The sequence below is a fragment of the Rhinoraja longicauda genome, chromosome 13 (genome assembly GCF_053455715.1).
Source record: "Rhinoraja longicauda isolate Sanriku21f chromosome 13, sRhiLon1.1, whole genome shotgun sequence".
Lineage (NCBI taxonomy): Eukaryota > Metazoa > Chordata > Chondrichthyes > Rajiformes > Arhynchobatidae > Rhinoraja > Rhinoraja longicauda.
Genome location: NC_135965.1, coordinates 30,415,631 through 30,433,021, shown reverse-complemented (window position 1 = coordinate 30,433,021; position 17,391 = coordinate 30,415,631). Strand labels below are relative to the sequence as shown.

At 48.9% G+C, this 17,391-nt stretch overlaps 1 protein-coding gene across 4 annotated transcripts in view; it reads right to left on the bottom strand.

The window, feature by feature from the left end:
* Positions 1-9,298, bottom strand: part of ilkap (integrin-linked kinase-associated serine/threonine phosphatase) — a 54,719-nt gene extending 45,421 nt beyond the window's left edge. For all 4 annotated transcript variants that reach the window (XR_013548016.1, XM_078410706.1, XM_078410704.1 and 1 more), the window contains exons 1-3: positions 9,181-9,298; positions 2,143-2,205; positions 918-1,040 (exon numbers count right to left, since the gene is read on the bottom strand). Coding sequence is in view for 3 of the 4 variants with exons in the window: in XM_078410706.1 (XP_078266832.1) it covers positions 918-1,040; positions 2,143-2,205; positions 9,181-9,211 (217 nt within the window). In the remaining variant the exon portion in view is untranslated. The remainder of the gene's footprint in view (positions 1-917; positions 1,041-2,142; positions 2,206-9,180) is intronic.
* Positions 9,299-17,391: the final 8,093 nt, after the last annotated feature.

The window sequence follows — 17,391 nt, the reverse complement described above, 5'->3', positions numbered from 1 at the left end:
TTTTCCTACGTAGAAGCCACTGAGCCTGCAATCAGAAAAATGTATTTTCAACTTGGGATTTAAGTTTGAATTCACTGCCTTCCTCTAAGAGAACACCACCTCCTGAGCCAAGATGGAAGATTGTACCTAGCGAGGCAAGTTGCTTTATTGGGTGACAGAAGGTTGTAGACATCTCACAATGAACGCATGTTTAGGTGATGGATGTGCTACTGACATAGGTAAAATCATCATCAGGGTTGGATCATTCTCACAACAAATTAATTAGCACTCAGGAAGAGAAAGGCACAGGTAGTAGCGAAGGTTGGAGGCTGGACCCTATCATCCAAGTAGTAACTAACTTGTAGTTGTAGGTTATCTTATGCTATAACTTCTTTTAGAGGTTATCTATCAAAGATAGTTTAAAAGGAGAAAATTCAGAGCTGCTTACAGGGAGCAGCTAGCTTCAGTACTCTGTTTTTTTTTAAAAGGGAGATAACCAGCCAGAGATTCCAGCCTCATTGCTATAAGATTACTTCTTATGAGAAAGTGTGGGAAAGTGACCTTGAGGAGGGGCAGGATCAAGTTTGGCAGTGGTACTTCTCACAGCCAAATATCAATAATCATGGACTGCGATCACAGGAAGAAATTATTTTCCAAGGTTATCTCTGACCATTTCTTCACACTTTCTTCTAGTACACAGTCATTATTAAAGACTGCGCATCACATCTTTATTTTAAGCTTCCAAATTTCCTTATTGCCATCATAACCTGAAGACATGCCCTAAAAGTATCTCACTTTACTGCTTAAAGAAGATGGCACTTTAAAAAAAAATGCTTCCCATTCATGTCCTTCTAACCTTCCTATTAATTTTTCTACAATCCCATGGACATTTTGCAAATGTATTATTTTCTTTCACTTTGTCCATTTGGTAACGTTACCTTTACATGGCTTCTTCTCCTCGTTGTCCTTAGACCCATTCTGGTTCAGCCACTTGCGTTTTTCTGCTTTCAGGTCATTCTGTGTTTCTGGAAGCTCTCCAAATAGGTCAGGAACAGAAGATGCTGACACGTGTAAGGGACAAGACAGCAATTAAAATGCAAGCATGGAATAATTCAGCTATTAGATCATGAACTACTTTTATTCATACCACATTTTTTCCTGTTGGTTTCCCTTTATTTTCTAACCTGTTCTCTTGGTTTATCTTGCTGGCTGGTGTGCTTATCAAAATGCCATTAAAATACATTTCCTTGGACACCAACACCCCATCATATGCTACAAATGCCAGGGAAATACAAACCATTCAAGACAGGTCTGCTGCTTGCCCCAGGGGGAGTGGCCCCTGCAACCCACTTCATCAGTTTCATTCAGCATTCAGTTTGTAAGTTTATAGGCCCCACCATGTCTACTCCACCTTTCAATCATGGCTGATCTATCTTTCCCTCTCAACCCCATCCTCCTGCCTTCTTCCCATAATCTGTCAATCTGCACCTTAAAAATACTCAATGATGGTTTCCACAACCGTCCGTGGCAATGAATTCCCAAGATTTACAGCCCTCTGACTAAAGAAATTCTTCCTCATCTCCTTTCAAAAGGCACATCCTTTTATTCTGAGGCTAGTTAATCTATTTTCTTCCTCCTGGAAAAACAAGCATCCATTGTTTTCCTGGGTTTATCTACAGTATTGTTAAGGGGCATCATGTCTTGGTCAACCTACCAATGCAAAACATTAAATATCACTTCTCACTCCAAGCTGCTCTCATTACAACCAGACCCAGAAGCAACAGCAGATCACATCATCAAAATTATATTGTGACTAATTCCCTCCTGGGAATTCCCTCACGAGTGCTGCTTGCATGTGAACGCAGCTCCCCAGCAACTCAGTCCCCTCTTATCAAAGCTGTTAAGTGGGATCAACCCATTTTGATTAACTGCATTTCCAAACCTTGCAATACCAGAAAGTACTGCCTTTTAAAATAAAATTGCCAAATTTGGACCAAGAAGGAGGAGATGAGGGTGCTGAGTAGCTACAAAGTGATGCCATTAAGGCAGCACAGTTAAAAAGCTCAACAAAAAACTCTGATTAAGCACAGATCCTTACATATACTAACATAAAACAGATCAAAACTAGCAACAAAACAATTGATAGTCCAGTTGTGTGTTTACCTACGTCAGGGTTCCTAGGAAGATCATCGAAAAGCGAAGGTTTTGATTTCTGAGCGACAACTCCTAATTGATTAAAAGAGAACAAACACATTCATAGCCGTCAGAGACTTTGCTGCCCCCTTCTGTTCTTTTCACCTACATCGCCTGCGAATTTCTGGCCTGGACAATGAGGAATACCCTGCTCCGAGCCTTCTAGCTGCTTTTGAGAAAGATGATCAAAAAGACGTTTGTATTTAACATATGATAATAACCACATTGTCAAGGCACAGGATCAAATTCGCCACTCAAGGGAGTTGGGGTCCTGGTACCCTGCGTACACCACTCATTGCAACTTACCAATCTGAAAGAAGCCGATTATGTCTACCCTCCGTTTCCTGTTCGGCAGCTATCTTCTAATCCCAATCCATGCTACATCCTATACAAGGCGCCTTCGTGTTTCATAGCGAGAGGATTTAAGTATAGGAGCAAGGAGGTCCTACTGCAGTTGTACAGGGCCCTGGAGAGACCACACCTGGAGTATTGTGTGCAGTTTTGGTCTCCAAATTTGCAGAAGGACATTCTTGCTATTGAGGGAGCACAGCGCAGGTTCACCAGGTTAATTCCCAGGATGGTGGGATTGACATATGAAAGAATGAATGGATCGACTGGGCTTGTATTCACTGGAATTTAGAAGGATGGGAGGGGATATTATAGAAACATAAAATTCTTAAGGGATTGGACAGACTGGATGCAGGAAAAATGTTCCCCATGTTGGGGGAGTCCAGAACCAGGGGTCACAGTTTAAGAATAAGGGGTATTTATTTAGGACTGAGGTGAGGAAAAACTTTTTCACCCAGAGAGTTGTGAATCGGTGCAATTCTCTGCCACAGAAGGCAGTGGAGGCCAATTTACTGGATGTATTCAAGAGAGAATTAGATATAGCTCTTAGGGCTAACAGAATCAAGGGATATGGGGAAAAAGCAGGAACAAGGTACTGATTCTGGATGATTAGCCATGATCATATTATAAGAAAATAACTGCAGATGCTGGTACAAATCGAAGGTATTTATTCACAAAATGCTGGAGTAACTCAGCAGGTCAGGCAGCATCTCAGGAGAGAAGGAATGGGCGATGTTTCGGGTCGAGACCCTTCTTCAGTCTGAAGAGGGGTCTCGACCCGAAACGTCACCCATTCCTTCTCTCCTGAGATGCTGCCTGACCTGCTGAGTTACTCAGCATTTTGTGAATAAGCCATGATCATATTGAATGGTGGTGCTGGCTTGCAAGGCCAAATGGCACCTACTTTCTATGTTTCTGTAATATCTTTAATATGGCTCATTATCCAATACATTCTGGAAATATGAGTACATCTACCACTCCCCTCTTTCCTCAGGACTTTTTAGTTCTCCAAGAAACTCCAATAATTTGATCAAACATGACATCTCCTTCATAACACCGTGTTAAGGAGTTACAGAACCAGACATCATGGAAACAGACTATGTCGACTAGGTGGCACTCATCTGTATTATTGGCATCTTCAAGCACGAGACCCATTGACTTCTATGCCTAGATGATTCAAATGCTCAGCACTCATTTTCTTAAGTGCCCCCAAGGCCTTCATGACAGCTTCTAGCACTTTCCCTTTGTTGATGTTGAGCATTCGTGTACTGTTTTCTGCCTCCCTCCTTTTTGAATAAAAACTTACACTTGCTAGTTCCCAATCTAATGGAACCTTCCACCCAACTGGGAAAATTTGAAACGTTAAAATCAATGCATTAACTATCACTCTGGCCACTTCAATTGGGTATCTCACATGAACTTCATCAGGACCTGGAGACTTGTCAGCCAACAGTTCCAACAATTTGTTCAGTACCATTGCGCTGGTGAGCACCATTGTGCGGAATTCCTTACTCCCTTCCAATTTCCGACTTCCAGCAATTTCTGGGTTGTCATTCCTTTTATCTTCAGTGAAGATTGATTGAAAAAATCCCCCATTTAATGCATCCGCCGTCTATTGATTCACAGACTCGCTCTCCACGGGACCTAGGTTCACCTTTTTTTTAATCAAATGTGTTGCTATGGTTTTGTCTCAGACTGGTTTTCTTTCCAGATTATGATTGTGTTAGTCAACGCTTTGTTGATGGATAGATCTGTGGACAGTGAGGACATGGCTGTTTGCACCCTGGCTGGGCATGGCTGGGCTTGGTTGGCTTGGGGTGAGGTGTTGTGTTGGGTTGGGGTGAGGTGTTGTGTTGGGTTGGGGTGAGGTGTTGTGTTGGGTTGGGGTGAGGTGTTGTGTTGGGTTGGGATGAGGAGGTGTTGGGTTGGGGTGAGGAGGTGTTGTGTTGGGTTGGGGTGAGGTGTTGGGGGTTGGGTTGGGGTGAGGTGTTGTGTTGGGTTGGGGTGAGGTGTTGTGTTGGGTTGGGGTGAGGTGTTGGGGGTTGGGTTGGGGTGAGGTGTTGGGGGTTGGGTTGGGGTGAGGTGTTGTGTTGGGTTGGGGTGAGGTGTTGTGTTGGGTTGGGGTGAGGTGTTGTGTTGGGTTGGGGTGAGGTGTTGGGGGTTGGGTTGGGGTGAGGTGTTGTGTTGGGTTGGGGTGAGGTGTTGTGTTGGGTTGGGGTGAGGTGTTGGGGGTTGGGTTGGGGTGAGGTGTTGTGTTGGGTTGGGGTGAGGTGTTGGGGGTTGGGTTGGGGTGAGGTGTTGTGTTGGGTTGGGGTGAGGTGTTGTGTTGGGTTGGGGTGAGGTGTTGGGGGTTGGGTTGGGGTGAGGTGTTGGGGGTTGGGTTGGGGTGAGGTGTTGTGTTGGGTTGGGGTGAGGTGTTGTGTTGGGTTGGGGTGAGGAGGTGTTGGGGGTTGGGTTGGGGTGAGGTGTTGTGATGGGTTGGGGTGAGGTGTTGTGTTGGGTTGGGGTGAGGAGGTGTTGGGGGTTGGGTTGGGGTGAGGTGTTGTGTTGGGTTGGGGTGAGGAGGTGTTGGGTTGGGGTGAGGAGGTGTTGGGGGTTGGGTTGGGGTGAGGTGTTGTGTTGGGTTGGGGTGAGGTGTTGTGTTGGGTTGGGGTGAGGTGTTGTGTTGGGTTGGGGTGAGGAGGTGTTCGGGGTTGGGTTGGGGTGAGGTGTTGTGTTGGGTTGGGGTGAGGAGGTGTTGTGTTGGGTTGGGGTGAGGAGGTGTTGTGTTGGGTTGGGGTGAGGTGTTGGGGGTTGGGTTGGGGTGAGGTGTTGTGTTGGGTTGGGGTGAGGTGTTGGGGGTTGGGTTGGGGTGAGGAGGTGTTGGGTTGGGGTGAGGTGTTGTGTTGGGTTGGGGTGAGGTGTTGTGTTGGGTTGGGGTGAGGAGGTGTTGTGTTGGGTTGGGGTGAGGAGGTGTTGGGTTGGGGTGAGGTGTTGTGTTGGGTTGGGGTGAGGTGTTGGGGGTTGGGTTGGGGTGAGGAGGTGTTGGGTTGGGGTGAGGTGTTGGGTTGGGGTGAGGAGGTGTTGTGTTGGGTTGGGGTGAGGAGGTGTTGGGTTGGGGTGAGGTGTTGGGGGTTGGGTTGGGGTGAGGAGGTGTTGGGGGTTGGGTTGGGGTGAGGAGGTGTTGGGTTGGGGTGAGGTGTTGGGTTGGGGTGAGGAGGTGTTGTGTTGGGTTGGGGTGAGGAGGTGTTGGGTTGGGGTGAGGTGTTGGGGGTTGGGTTGGGGTGAGGAGGTGTTGGGGGTTGGGTTGGGGTGAGGAGGTGTTGGGGGTTGGGTTGGGGTGAGGAGGTGTTGTGTTGGGTTGGGGTGAGGAGGTGTTGTGTTGGGTTGGGGTGAGGTGTTGGGGGTTGGGTTGGGGTGAGGTGTTGTGTTGGGTTGGGGTGAGGTGTTGTGTTGGGTTGGGGTGAGGTGTTGGGGGTTGGGTTGGGGTGAGGTGTTGGGGGTTGGGTTGGGGTGAGGTGTTGTGTTGGGTTGGGGTGAGGTGTTGTGTTGGGTTGGGGTGAGGTGTTGTGTTGGGTTGGGGTGAGGTGTTGTGTTGGGTTGGGGTGAGGTGTTGTGTTGGGTTGGGGTGAGGTGTTGGGGGTTGGGTTGGGGTGAGGTGTTGTGTTGGGTTGGGGTGAGGTGTTGTGTTGGGTTGGGGTGAGGTGTTGGGGGTTGGGTTGGGGTGAGGTGTTGTGTTGGGTTGGGGTGAGGTGTTGGGGGTTGGGTTGGGGTGAGGTGTTGTGTTGGGTTGGGGTGAGGTGTTGGGGGTTGGGTTGGGGTGAGGTGTTGGGGGTTGGGTTGGGGTGAGGTGTTGTGTTGGGTTGGGGTGAGGTGTTGTGTTGGGTTGGGGTGAGGAGGTGTTGGGGGTTGGGTTGGGGTGAGGTGTTGTGATGGGTTGGGGTGAGGTGTTGTGTTGGGTTGGGGTGAGGAGGTGTTGGGGGTTGGGTTGGGGTGAGGTGTTGTGTTGGGTTGGGGTGAGGAGGTGTTGGGTTGGGGTGAGGAGGTGTTGGGGGTTGGGTTGGGGTGAGGTGTTGTGTTGGGTTGGGGTGAGGTGTTGTGTTGGGTTGGGGTGAGGTGTTGTGTTGGGTTGGGGTGAGGAGGTGTTCGGGGTTGGGTTGGGGTGAGGTGTTGTGTTGGGTTGGGGTGAGGAGGTGTTGTGTTGGGTTGGGGTGAGGAGGTGTTGTGTTGGGTTGGGGTGAGGTGTTGGGGGTTGGGTTGGGGTGAGGTGTTGTGTTGGGTTGGGGTGAGGTGTTGGGGGTTGGGTTGGGGTGAGGAGGTGTTGGGTTGGGGTGAGGTGTTGTGTTGGGTTGGGGTGAGGTGTTGTGTTGGGTTGGGGTGAGGAGGTGTTGTGTTGGGTTGGGGTGAGGAGGTGTTGGGTTGGGGTGAGGTGTTGTGTTGGGTTGGGGTGAGGTGTTGGGGGTTGGGTTGGGGTGAGGAGGTGTTGGGTTGGGGTGAGGTGTTGGGTTGGGGTGAGGAGGTGTTGTGTTGGGTTGGGGTGAGGAGGTGTTGGGTTGGGGTGAGGTGTTGGGGGTTGGGTTGGGGTGAGGAGGTGTTGGGGGTTGGGTTGGGGTGAGGAGGTGTTGGGTTGGGGTGAGGTGTTGGGTTGGGGTGAGGAGGTGTTGTGTTGGGTTGGGGTGAGGAGGTGTTGGGTTGGGGTGAGGTGTTGGGGGTTGGGTTGGGGTGAGGAGGTGTTGGGGGTTGGGTTGGGGTGAGGAGGTGTTGGGGGTTGGGTTGGGGTGAGGAGGTGTTGTGTTGGGTTGGGGTGAGGAGGTGTTGGGTTGGGGTGAGGTGTTGGGGGTTGGGTTGGGGTGAGGAGGTGTTGGGGGTTGGGTTGGGGTGAGGAGGTGTTGGGTTGGGGTGAGGTGTTGGGGGTTGGGTTGGGGTGAGGAGGTGTTGTGTTGGGGTGAGGAGGTGTTGTGTTGGGTTGGGGTGAGGAGGTGTTGGGTTGGGGTGAGGTGTTGGGGGTTGGGTTGGGGTGAGGAGGTGTTGGGGGTTGGGGTGAGGAGGTGTTGGGGGTTGGGGTGAGGAGGTGTTGGGGGTTGGGGTGAGGAGGTGTTGGGGGTTGGGTTGGGGTGAGGAGGTGTTGGGGGTTGGGGTGAGGAGGTGTTGGGGGTTGGGGTGAGGAGGTGTTGGGGGTTGGGTTGGGGTGAGGAGGTGTTGGGGGTTGGGGTGAGGAGGTGTTGGGGGTTGGGTTGGGGTGAGGAGGTGTTGGGGGTTGGGTTGGGGTGAGGAGGTGTTGGGGGTTGGGTTGGGGTGAGGAGGTGTTGGGGGTTGGGTTGGGGTGAGGAGGTGTTGGGGGTTGGGGTGAGGAGGTGTTGGGGGTTGGGTTGGGGTGAGGAGGTGTTGGGGGTTGGGTTGGGGTGAGGTGTTGGGGGTTGGGGTGAGGAGGTGTTGGGGGTTGGGTTGGGGTGAGGTGTTGGGGGTTGGGTTGGGGTGAGGAGGTGTTGGGGGTTGGGGTGAGGAGGTGTTGGGGGTTGGGTTGGGGTGAGGAGGTGTTGGGGGTTGGGGTGAGGAGGTGTTGTGTTGGGTTGGGGTGAGGTGTTGGGGGTTGGGTTGGGGTGGGGAGGTGTTGTGTTGGGTTGGGGTGAGGTGTTGGGGGTTGGGTTGGGGTGAGGAGGTGTTGTGTTGGGTTGGGGTGAGGAGGTGTTGTGTTGGGTTGGGGTGAGGAGGTGTTGGGGGTTGGGTTGGGGTGAGGAGGTGTTGTGTTGGGTTGGGGTGAGGAGGTGTTGTGTTGGGTTGGGGTGAGGAGGTGTTGGGGGTTGGGTTGGGGTGAGGAGGTGTTGGGGGTTGGGTTGGGGTGAGGAGGTGTTGGGGGTTGGGTTGGGGTGAGGAGGTGTTGTGTTGGGTTGGGGTGAGGAGGTGTTGGGGGTTGGGTTGGGGTGAGGAGGTGTTGGGGGTTGGGTTGGGGTGAGGAGGTGTTGGGGGTTGGGTTGGGGTGAGGAGGTGTTGGGGGTTGGGTTGGGGTGAGGAGGTGTTGGGGGTTGGGTTGGGGTGAGGAGGTGTTGGGGGTTGGGTTGGGGTGAGGAGGTGTTGTGTTGGGTTGGGGTGAGGAGGTGTTGGGGGTTGGGTTGGGGTGAGGAGGTGTTGGGGGTTGGGTTGGGGTGAGGAGGTGTTGGGGGTTGGGTTGGGGTGAGGAGGTGTTGTGTTGGGTTGGGGTGAGGAGGTGTTGGGGGTTGGGTTGGGGTGAGGAGGTGTTGGGGGTTGGGTTGGGGTGAGGTGTTGGGGGTTGGGTTGGGGTGAGGAGGTGTTGGGGGTTGGGTTGGGGTGAGGAGGTGTTGTGTTGGGTTGGGGTGAGGAGGTGTTGGGGGTTGGGTTGGGGTGAGGAGGGGTTGGGTTTAGTTTTCCCTGCCGTGCGGGAAGATGGAAGATCAGTTTCTTTGCTCCCCAATCCTTGCTCTTTGATCCTGGGCTGGGAGCAGGGTTTGGGCGCCATGGCCATGCCCTTGGCCTTGCAGGGGTGGGATGTCATGAGGAGGGGGCGTTGCCCCGGGGCTGCCCCCCTTCCCTCCAGCCCCGGCCCCGGCCCCGGCGGCGCTGCCCGAGCTGAGAGAGGCCGAGGTCTGCAGCGGCTCCAACCCCGGGCGGAGCCGAGTCCAACCCGCCTCCGGCTCCACCCCGCCCACTCCCGCCGCTCCTCACCGGGCTCCGGCAGGTCTTCAAACAGATCCATCCCGTGTCTGCGATTACAAACACTTCCCTTCTGCCAACTCCCGGTCCCTGGGTTCAGCAGCGGCCTGAGGGCCTGAGGCACCGCCAGGATCCGCCACCGGGTCCTAGCGCCCAGCCGCCTCCACTGACAGGCTGCACCGCTCCACTGGGTCCTATCGCCCGACATCTCCTGTACACACGTGCGCGCGCACACGCGCACACACACACATACACCGATCAGCCAAAACATTATGACCACTGACAGGCGAAGTGAATAACATTGATTACCTCGAAGGTATTTATTCACAAAATACTGGAGTAACTCAGCAGACTTGTATAAAAGACTGGAGCGACTATGCTTGTATACACTGGAATTTAGAAGGATGAGAGGGGATCTTATCGAAACGTATAAGATTATTAAGGGGTTGGACACGTTAGAGGCAGGAAACATGTTCCCAATGTTGGGGGAGTCCAGAACAAGGGGCCACAGTTTAAGAATAAGGGGTAGGCCATTTAGAACTGAGATGAGGAAAAACTTTTTCAGTCAGAGAGTTGTGAATCTGTGGAATTCTCTGCCTCAGAGGGCAGTGGAGGCCAATTCTCTGAATGCATTCAAGAGCGAGCTAGATAGAGCTCTTAAGGATAGCGGAGTCAGGGGGTGTGGGGAGAAGGCAGGAACGGGGCACTGATTGAGAATGATCAGCCATGATCACATTGAATGGCGGTGCTGGCTCATAGGGCCGAATGGCCTCCTCATGTACCTATTGTCTATTGTCAGGCAGCATCTCAGGAGAGAAGGAATGGGCGACGTTTCAGGTCGAGACCCTTCTTCAGACTTCGATTTGTACCAGCATCTGCAGTTATTTTCTTACACCACTTATACAACATTGATTACCTTGTTACAATGGCACTTGTCAAGGGGTGGGATATATTAGGCAGCAAGTGAACAGTCAGTTCTTGAAGTTGATGTGTCAGATGCAGGAGAAATGGGCAGGAGTAATGACCTGAGCGACTTTGACAAGGGCCAAATTGTTATGGCCAGATGACTGGGTAAGAGCATCTCTGCAAAGGGCAAGGCTTGTGGGGTGCTTCCAGTCAGCAGTGGTGAGTACCTACTGACAGTGGTCCAAGGAGGGACAAACCACACGCCACAAATCGGCGACAGGGTTTTGGGCGCCCAAAGCTCATCGATGCACGAAGGCAACGAAGGCTATCCCATCTGGTCCAAACCAACAGAAGGTCTACTGTGTCACAGAAAATCTTAATGGTGATCACGGGAGGAATGTGTCACAATACACAGTGCATCGCACCGTGTAGAGCTGTACACGGAGGACCAACAGCATTTTAGGTAGGTGGTCATAATGTTTTGGCTCACCAGGTCATAATGTTTTGGCTGATCGGTGTATATCTTCTATCTATCTATCTATCTATCTATATAATACTAAAACTCAGAGCTGCGGTGCAGATTTAGATTTAGCCCACCGACTCGCACAGCTCAGAGCTGCGGTGCAGATTTAGATTTAGCCCACCGACTCGCACAGCTATCTGGACTACACTTCTTCCCACCCGGTAGCCCACCGACTCGCACAGCTATCTGGACTACACTTCTTCCCACCCGGTAGCCCACCGACTCGCACAGCTATCTGGACTACACTTCTTCCCACCCGGTCCCCTGCAAAAAGTCTATCCCCTACTCCCAATTCCTCCGTCTACGCCGCATCTGTGCCCGGGATGAGGTGTTTCAGACTAGGGCTTCCGAGATGTCCTCGTTTTTCAGAAAACGGGGCTTCCCCTCCTCCATTATAGATGAGGCTCTCACTAGGGTCTCTTCTACATCCCGCAGCTCCGCTCTTGCTCCCCATCCCCCCACTCGCAACAAGGACAGGATCCCCCTCGTTCTCACCTTCCACCCCACCAGCCAGCGGATCCAACATATCATCCACCAACATTTCCGTCACCTACAACAGGACCCCACCACTGGCCATATCTTCCCATCCCCTCCCCTCTCTGCATTCCGCAGAGACCGTTCCCTCCGCAACTCCCTGGTCCACTCGTCCCTTCCTACCCAAACCACCCTAACCCCGGGCACTTTCCCTTGCAACCGCACGAGATGCAACACCTGTCCCTTTACCTCCCCCCTCAACTCCATCAAAGGACCCAAACATTCTTTCCAGGTGAGACAGAGGTTCACCTGCACCTCCTCCAACCTCATCTATTGCATCCGCTGCTCTAGATGTCAACTCATCTATATCGGCGAAACCAAGCGCAGGCTCGGCGATCGCTTCGCTGAACACCTGCGCTCGGTCCGCATTAACGCCACTGATCTCCCGGTGGCCCAGCACTTCAACTCCCCCTCCCATTCCCAGTCTGACCTCTCTGTCATGGGCCTCCTCCAGTGCCATAGTGAGGCCCGCCGGAAATTGGAGGAGCAGCACCTCATATTTCGCCTGGGCAGTTTGCGGCCCGGTGGTATGAACGTCGACTTCTCCAACTTCAGATAGCTCCTCTGTCCCTCCCTTCCCCTCCTCCTTCCCAGATCTCCCTCTATCTTCCTGTCTCCACCTATATCCTTCCTTTGTCCCACCCCCGACATCAGTCTGAAGAAGGGTCTCGACCCGAAACGTCACCCATTCCTTCTCTCCCGAGATGCTGCCTGACCTGCTGAGTTACTCCAGCATTTTGTGAATAAAGTGCAGATTTAGTTTTCAGCTTGTGACGGCTACATTGTTTCGAAAAGTTTCCAGAAAAGCACTGATTGTTTTGTTATTGCAAGTCAAGTCAAGTCAATTATATTTGTATAACACATTTAAAAACAACCCATGTTGACCAAAGTGCTGCACATCTGATTAGGAAAAAAAAAAAAAAAGAAAGCTATAGTGGTCACTTGACATACACAGATCAGGAGGACGGGCCCAACGGGCACACTTGGAGAGTAAGAGTGGGGCTGGGGGAGGAGAGAATGGGGGGTGTGGGGACGGGCCCAACAGGCCCGCTTTGCTAGTATATATATAGAAATCTCTCTCTCCAGCTAATTCCAGCTCACAGAGCTTGAAGAACTGCATTGGGATTGAAGAGAGTAAACTGCAGGCAAATTTAAATTATGAAAAAATTAATGGAGTGAAGACTTGCTTAATGAATTTAAGGTAATATGCCAAATTAACCAAGATGTAGAAATGCAACAAAAATCACAAAGTGAATTGTTATAATTAAATTGTACTATCTGAATGGATGATAGATACAAGTTCAACAACCTCAACTAAGTACAATAATTTGAAGCATTAATATGTGATGTTAGGGGTTGCTGGGTGAAGGTAGGAGATGGGGTTGAGAGGGAAAGATAGATCAGCCGTGATTGAATGGCAGAGTACATTTGATGGGCTAAATTGCCTAATTCTGCTCCTAGAACATATGAACTGAGTATGTGTGATACACTTGTATGGGGTATGATTTGTGTAGACACATGGAACTGCTGATGCTGGAATCTTGATGAAAACACAGTGCTGGAGGAATCAGCGGATCAGGCAGCATCTGTGGAGGGAATGGATAGGTGATGTTTCAGTTTGGGAATCATTCTCAGACTTCGGGAAGGTCCTGACACGAACACCCCCTGTCCATTCCCGTCCCAGATGCTGGCTGACCCTCTGTATTCCTCTCGCGTTTTGTGTTTTGCCGATGATTTCTATGCGCATATTTTAACGCTGCGAAGCATGATCTGACTCATATTATACAGTTAACCCAGTGTGCCCCTTGTTTATATTATACAGTAATACATTAATTAAATCCCACCTGTTTTTGCACAGTAGCTTGCTTAACTTATATTTGTTCATTTTTTAAAACAATGATTGGCAAAGCCTATATTTATTGCCTATCCTTAATTGCTGTGTGGTATTGAACTCTTCCAGTCATTCTGATGAAGGTTTTCCCATAGTGCATCCTCATAAATCACCTCTGCATCCTCTCTGGTGCTATAGAGCCCTTGCACGGCAGGCGAAGGTCACAACCCCTGACCCGTACTGTTGCCACACAATGCCTTCTGAGGGTCAAGCGTTGTACTGCAGGCAATCACTTACTCTGGCTGCCTCTCGGAGCGGCGCCCAATCCAGCCAGGCCTCAGGCTGCTTCAGGGCCTCCAGTGGCCCATTCCACCATCAAAGCGCACTGCACTGCTTCCGCAGCCGGTTTGCATACCTATGGTTTGCGGCCCTTTGTTCCATGCATCTGCTGCCATCTTCGATATTTTAACCCACCTGTCTGGGCCTCAGGAGCGAGCAGGGAAGGGCTCTGCTGCTTGCCTCTTGGGGCAGATGGGTGAGCCAAGCCTGCTGCTGGAGGATACATGTGGAACCATGGTCCATGTGGTGATTCAGTTGGGTTTCTGGTGAATGGTGGCCCACAGGAAATTATCTATTTTAGATTCATATGTTCTTAGCTATACAGCAGGGAATAGGCCCTTCGACCAGCTCATCCATGCTGACCAAGGTGCCTTCCTGAGCCAATATTATTTGACTGTATTTGGTCAATATCCCCCTAAATCCTTCCTATCCATTTTAATCCATTTTAAATACAGTTTCTGCTTTCACCACGTTTTCAGACCATCACTTCTAGAATCCATTACCTATTGTATTGGAACTGTTTTCTTCAACTCTCCATATCTTTCTACCAATGAACAAATCTGTTCCATTGTTACCAATCTTTCTATCGTAGGAAATAAATTAATCCTGTTCCCCCTTTCATGGCTTCCCCTAATTTTATATACCTTAACCAAAAAGGAAACAATCCTATTCTGAAAGGTGTAAGAAAGAACTGCAGATGCTGGTTTAAATCGAAGGTAGACACAAAATGCTGGAGTAACTCAGTGGGACAGGCGGCATCTCTGGAGAGAAGGAATGGGTGACGTTTTGGATTGAGACCCTTCTTCAGACTGATCTGAAGATCTGATCAGTCTGAAGAAGGGTCTTGACCCAAACCTTCACCCATTCCTTCTCTCCAGAGATGCTGCCTGTCCCGCTGAATTACTCCAGCATTTTTGTGACTACCTCCCATTCTGAAAGTTTCCCCTTATAACTATAATTCTCCAAACCTGGCAAAGTCCTCATAAATGTCCTCAGCATCCTCTCTGGTGCTAAAAAATGTTTCCTGCAGAGTGGTGATCTGAACTGTGTATGTGTAAGTGTATGGTGGCATACTGGTCAAAGTTACAAGGTTAGCATCTGAAAACCTGGACCAATGATTCAATGACGAGTTTGAATTCTGCACACAAATGTCCTGTATAAGTGGTGGAAGGAGCACACTACCACACATACCACGCACCAAACCCAGATTGTTACCTTCTACTCTGTATGTGGAGCAGTCTATGGTTCCTACATTGGACTGATCAGCCACCTCAGAACCCACAAATCAAAGTGGACAGATATCATCATTGATTCCACGGAGTTGCCAAAGAAGAAGCGATGTTAGAGGTGTTTCAAAATATTGCAGGAAGGATGCATTCATGGAATGCTTTTCAGGTGGTTTACTGGCCAGTAGAAATCATGTAAAGGCAAGTTATTTTCCACCGAGTACAGTGAGTCAATTAATAACCTTGCAGCAAGGGATCTCAGGAAGAGTGAACATAGGATGTTTTATACTGAGTTTGAGAATGATTTTGTTAAACTTGAAACAAACATCAGTCTGAAGAAGGGTCTCAACCCAAAACGTCACCCATTCCTTCTCTCCCGAGATGCTGCCTGACCTGCTGAGTTACTCCAGCATTTTGTGAATAAATACCTTCGATTTGTACCAGCATCTGCAGTTATTTTCTTATATTATATATATATCTTAAACCGTTCACTATGTATGTACTGTATGTATGTATGAATGAGGGAGAATCAACTAAATTAAGTTTAGAAATTGAATCTACAGTAGATAAACACGAGCAGATACTTAAATAAACAATAATTTGTAATTACTATAATGAGAAAATAATTAGTGATGCAACCATGATAACGATAGAACTTAAAAAATAATAGACAAGGATGTCATACAAAAGCAACCCCAAGAATTGTGAGGATTTTCAGATTTAGAAAAGGCTGATCAGGTAATTAATAGAGAGTAAGAAATAATGAGTGTACACAAGCAAAAGTAAAGCTAAAATCTAGGAGTTTTAAAGGTAAAAGAAAAGATGAAGGTGACAGTGGTTCTTTTACGGGCAGTAGCAGGTGAAATTATAATGGAGAATATGAATGTAGTAATTAGTAGTTTGTATTTGTCTTTATAGAAGACATGAGAAATATTTCAGTTATAGTGATCATATATTCAATGAAAAAGTGGCATTTAATAGTAAATAAGAAATACTGGAGAAAATTAATGGGAATAAACCACAACAAATCCGTTGGGTAAAACATAAAGTGCTGGCCTAACTCAGCGGGTCAGGCAGCATCTGTAGAGGGGCTAGATAGGTGAAGATTTAGGTCTGGACTTCTTTAGACTGAGTGTAGTAGGGGGAAGAAAGCTGGAAAAGATGTGGGGCACAACAAAGCCTGGCAAGTGATAGGTGGATACAGGTGAGGGGGGTGGGACATGATTGGCAGATGGGTGGATAGGCTAGAGAAGGAAAGGAGACAGTAGAGTCAAGTAAGGAGAGAAGTGTAATGTAAAGCCAGAGGGAGGGATATAGGTGAAAGCGGATGGGTGCGGGGAAAGAGGGGCGGGATAGTGGAAAAAATGGGTTTGCACTGGGGTGGGAGGGCATAGGAAAGAAAGGAGGGGAGAGATGTGTACTTAAAATTGGAGAATTCAATGTTCATACCATTGGCATGCAAGTTATCCAAATGGAATATGAAGTGCTGTTCCTCCTGCTTATGTCTGGTCTCACTCTGGCAATGGAGATCAAGGACAGAAAGGTCAGAGGAAGAGGGATATAAACAACTCATTTGGGTTTTATGGCAGACATCTTAGATTTGAGAAGAAGAAACTACAAGTATAGAGGATGGGTTGGTTTTAACCTTCCAGGATTCCCTAAATTTGATAATGGTCTCAGAGAATTGGAACTTAGTACATGTTGCCCTGTTATTGACGACAAGAGAGAGAAACAATGAATACCAGGACAATTAACCGGAAGTGAGGAAATATTAGAATCGATTAGGAGGGGGTAATGGGACATCTACAACATTTTAATATGATTTGACAAATTCAATTTGAATTTATGAATCAATGGTAAACATGATGGGATTGTCCTATGTGCAGAGACTGAGTGGACTGGGGTAGATTCCTAGATCTTAGAAGATTGATAGAGGGTTTATATTTAATCTTGTCAGCTAGAATGATCCTGTCAATTCAGGGTTCAAAATCGGTTGTCTTATTGGGGAGAATCACAGTGGAATTGCTAAGTCACACGTTTAAATTATATGCAACAAACTTCATGACTAAAATATTTTAGAAAATAATCTTTTATAGAATGCACAATGGTTATGTTAAGTGGATATATGGTATTCATCACATCCATTCTAATGCATCAGTCACTGAAAGGAAGCATGCAGGTACAGCAGGCAGTGAAGAAAGCCAATGGAATGTTGGCCTTCATAACAAGAGGAGTTGAGTATAGGAGCAAAGAGGTCCTTTTGCAGTTATACAGGGCCCTAGTGAGACCGCACCTGGAGTACTGTGTGCAGTTTTGGTCTCCAAATTTGAGGAAGGATATTCTTGCTATTGAGGGCGTGCAGCGTAGGTTTACTAGGTTAATTCCCGGAATGGCGGGGCTGTCGTATGTTGAAAGACTGGAGCGACTATGCTTGTATACACTGGAATTTAGAAGGATGAGAGGGGATCTTATCGAAACATATAAGATTATTAAGTGGTTGGACATGTTAGAGGCAGGAAACATGTTCCCAATGTTGGGGGAGTTCAGAGCCAGGGGCCACAGTTTAAGAATAAGGGGTAGGCCATTTAGAACGGAGATGAGGAAAAACTTTTTCAGTCAGAGTTGTAAATCTGTGGAATTCTCTGCCTCAGAAGGCAGTGGAGGACAATTCTCTGAATGCATTCAAGAGAGAGCTAGATAGAGCTCTTAAGGATAGCGGAGTCAGGGCGTATGGGGAGAAGGCAGGAACGCGGTACTGATTGAGAATGATCAGCCATTCGAAGGGCCGAATGGCCTATTCCTGCACCTATTGTTTATTGACATTCCAATTTACAATAATTCTATGGGTGAAAATAAAATTCTCC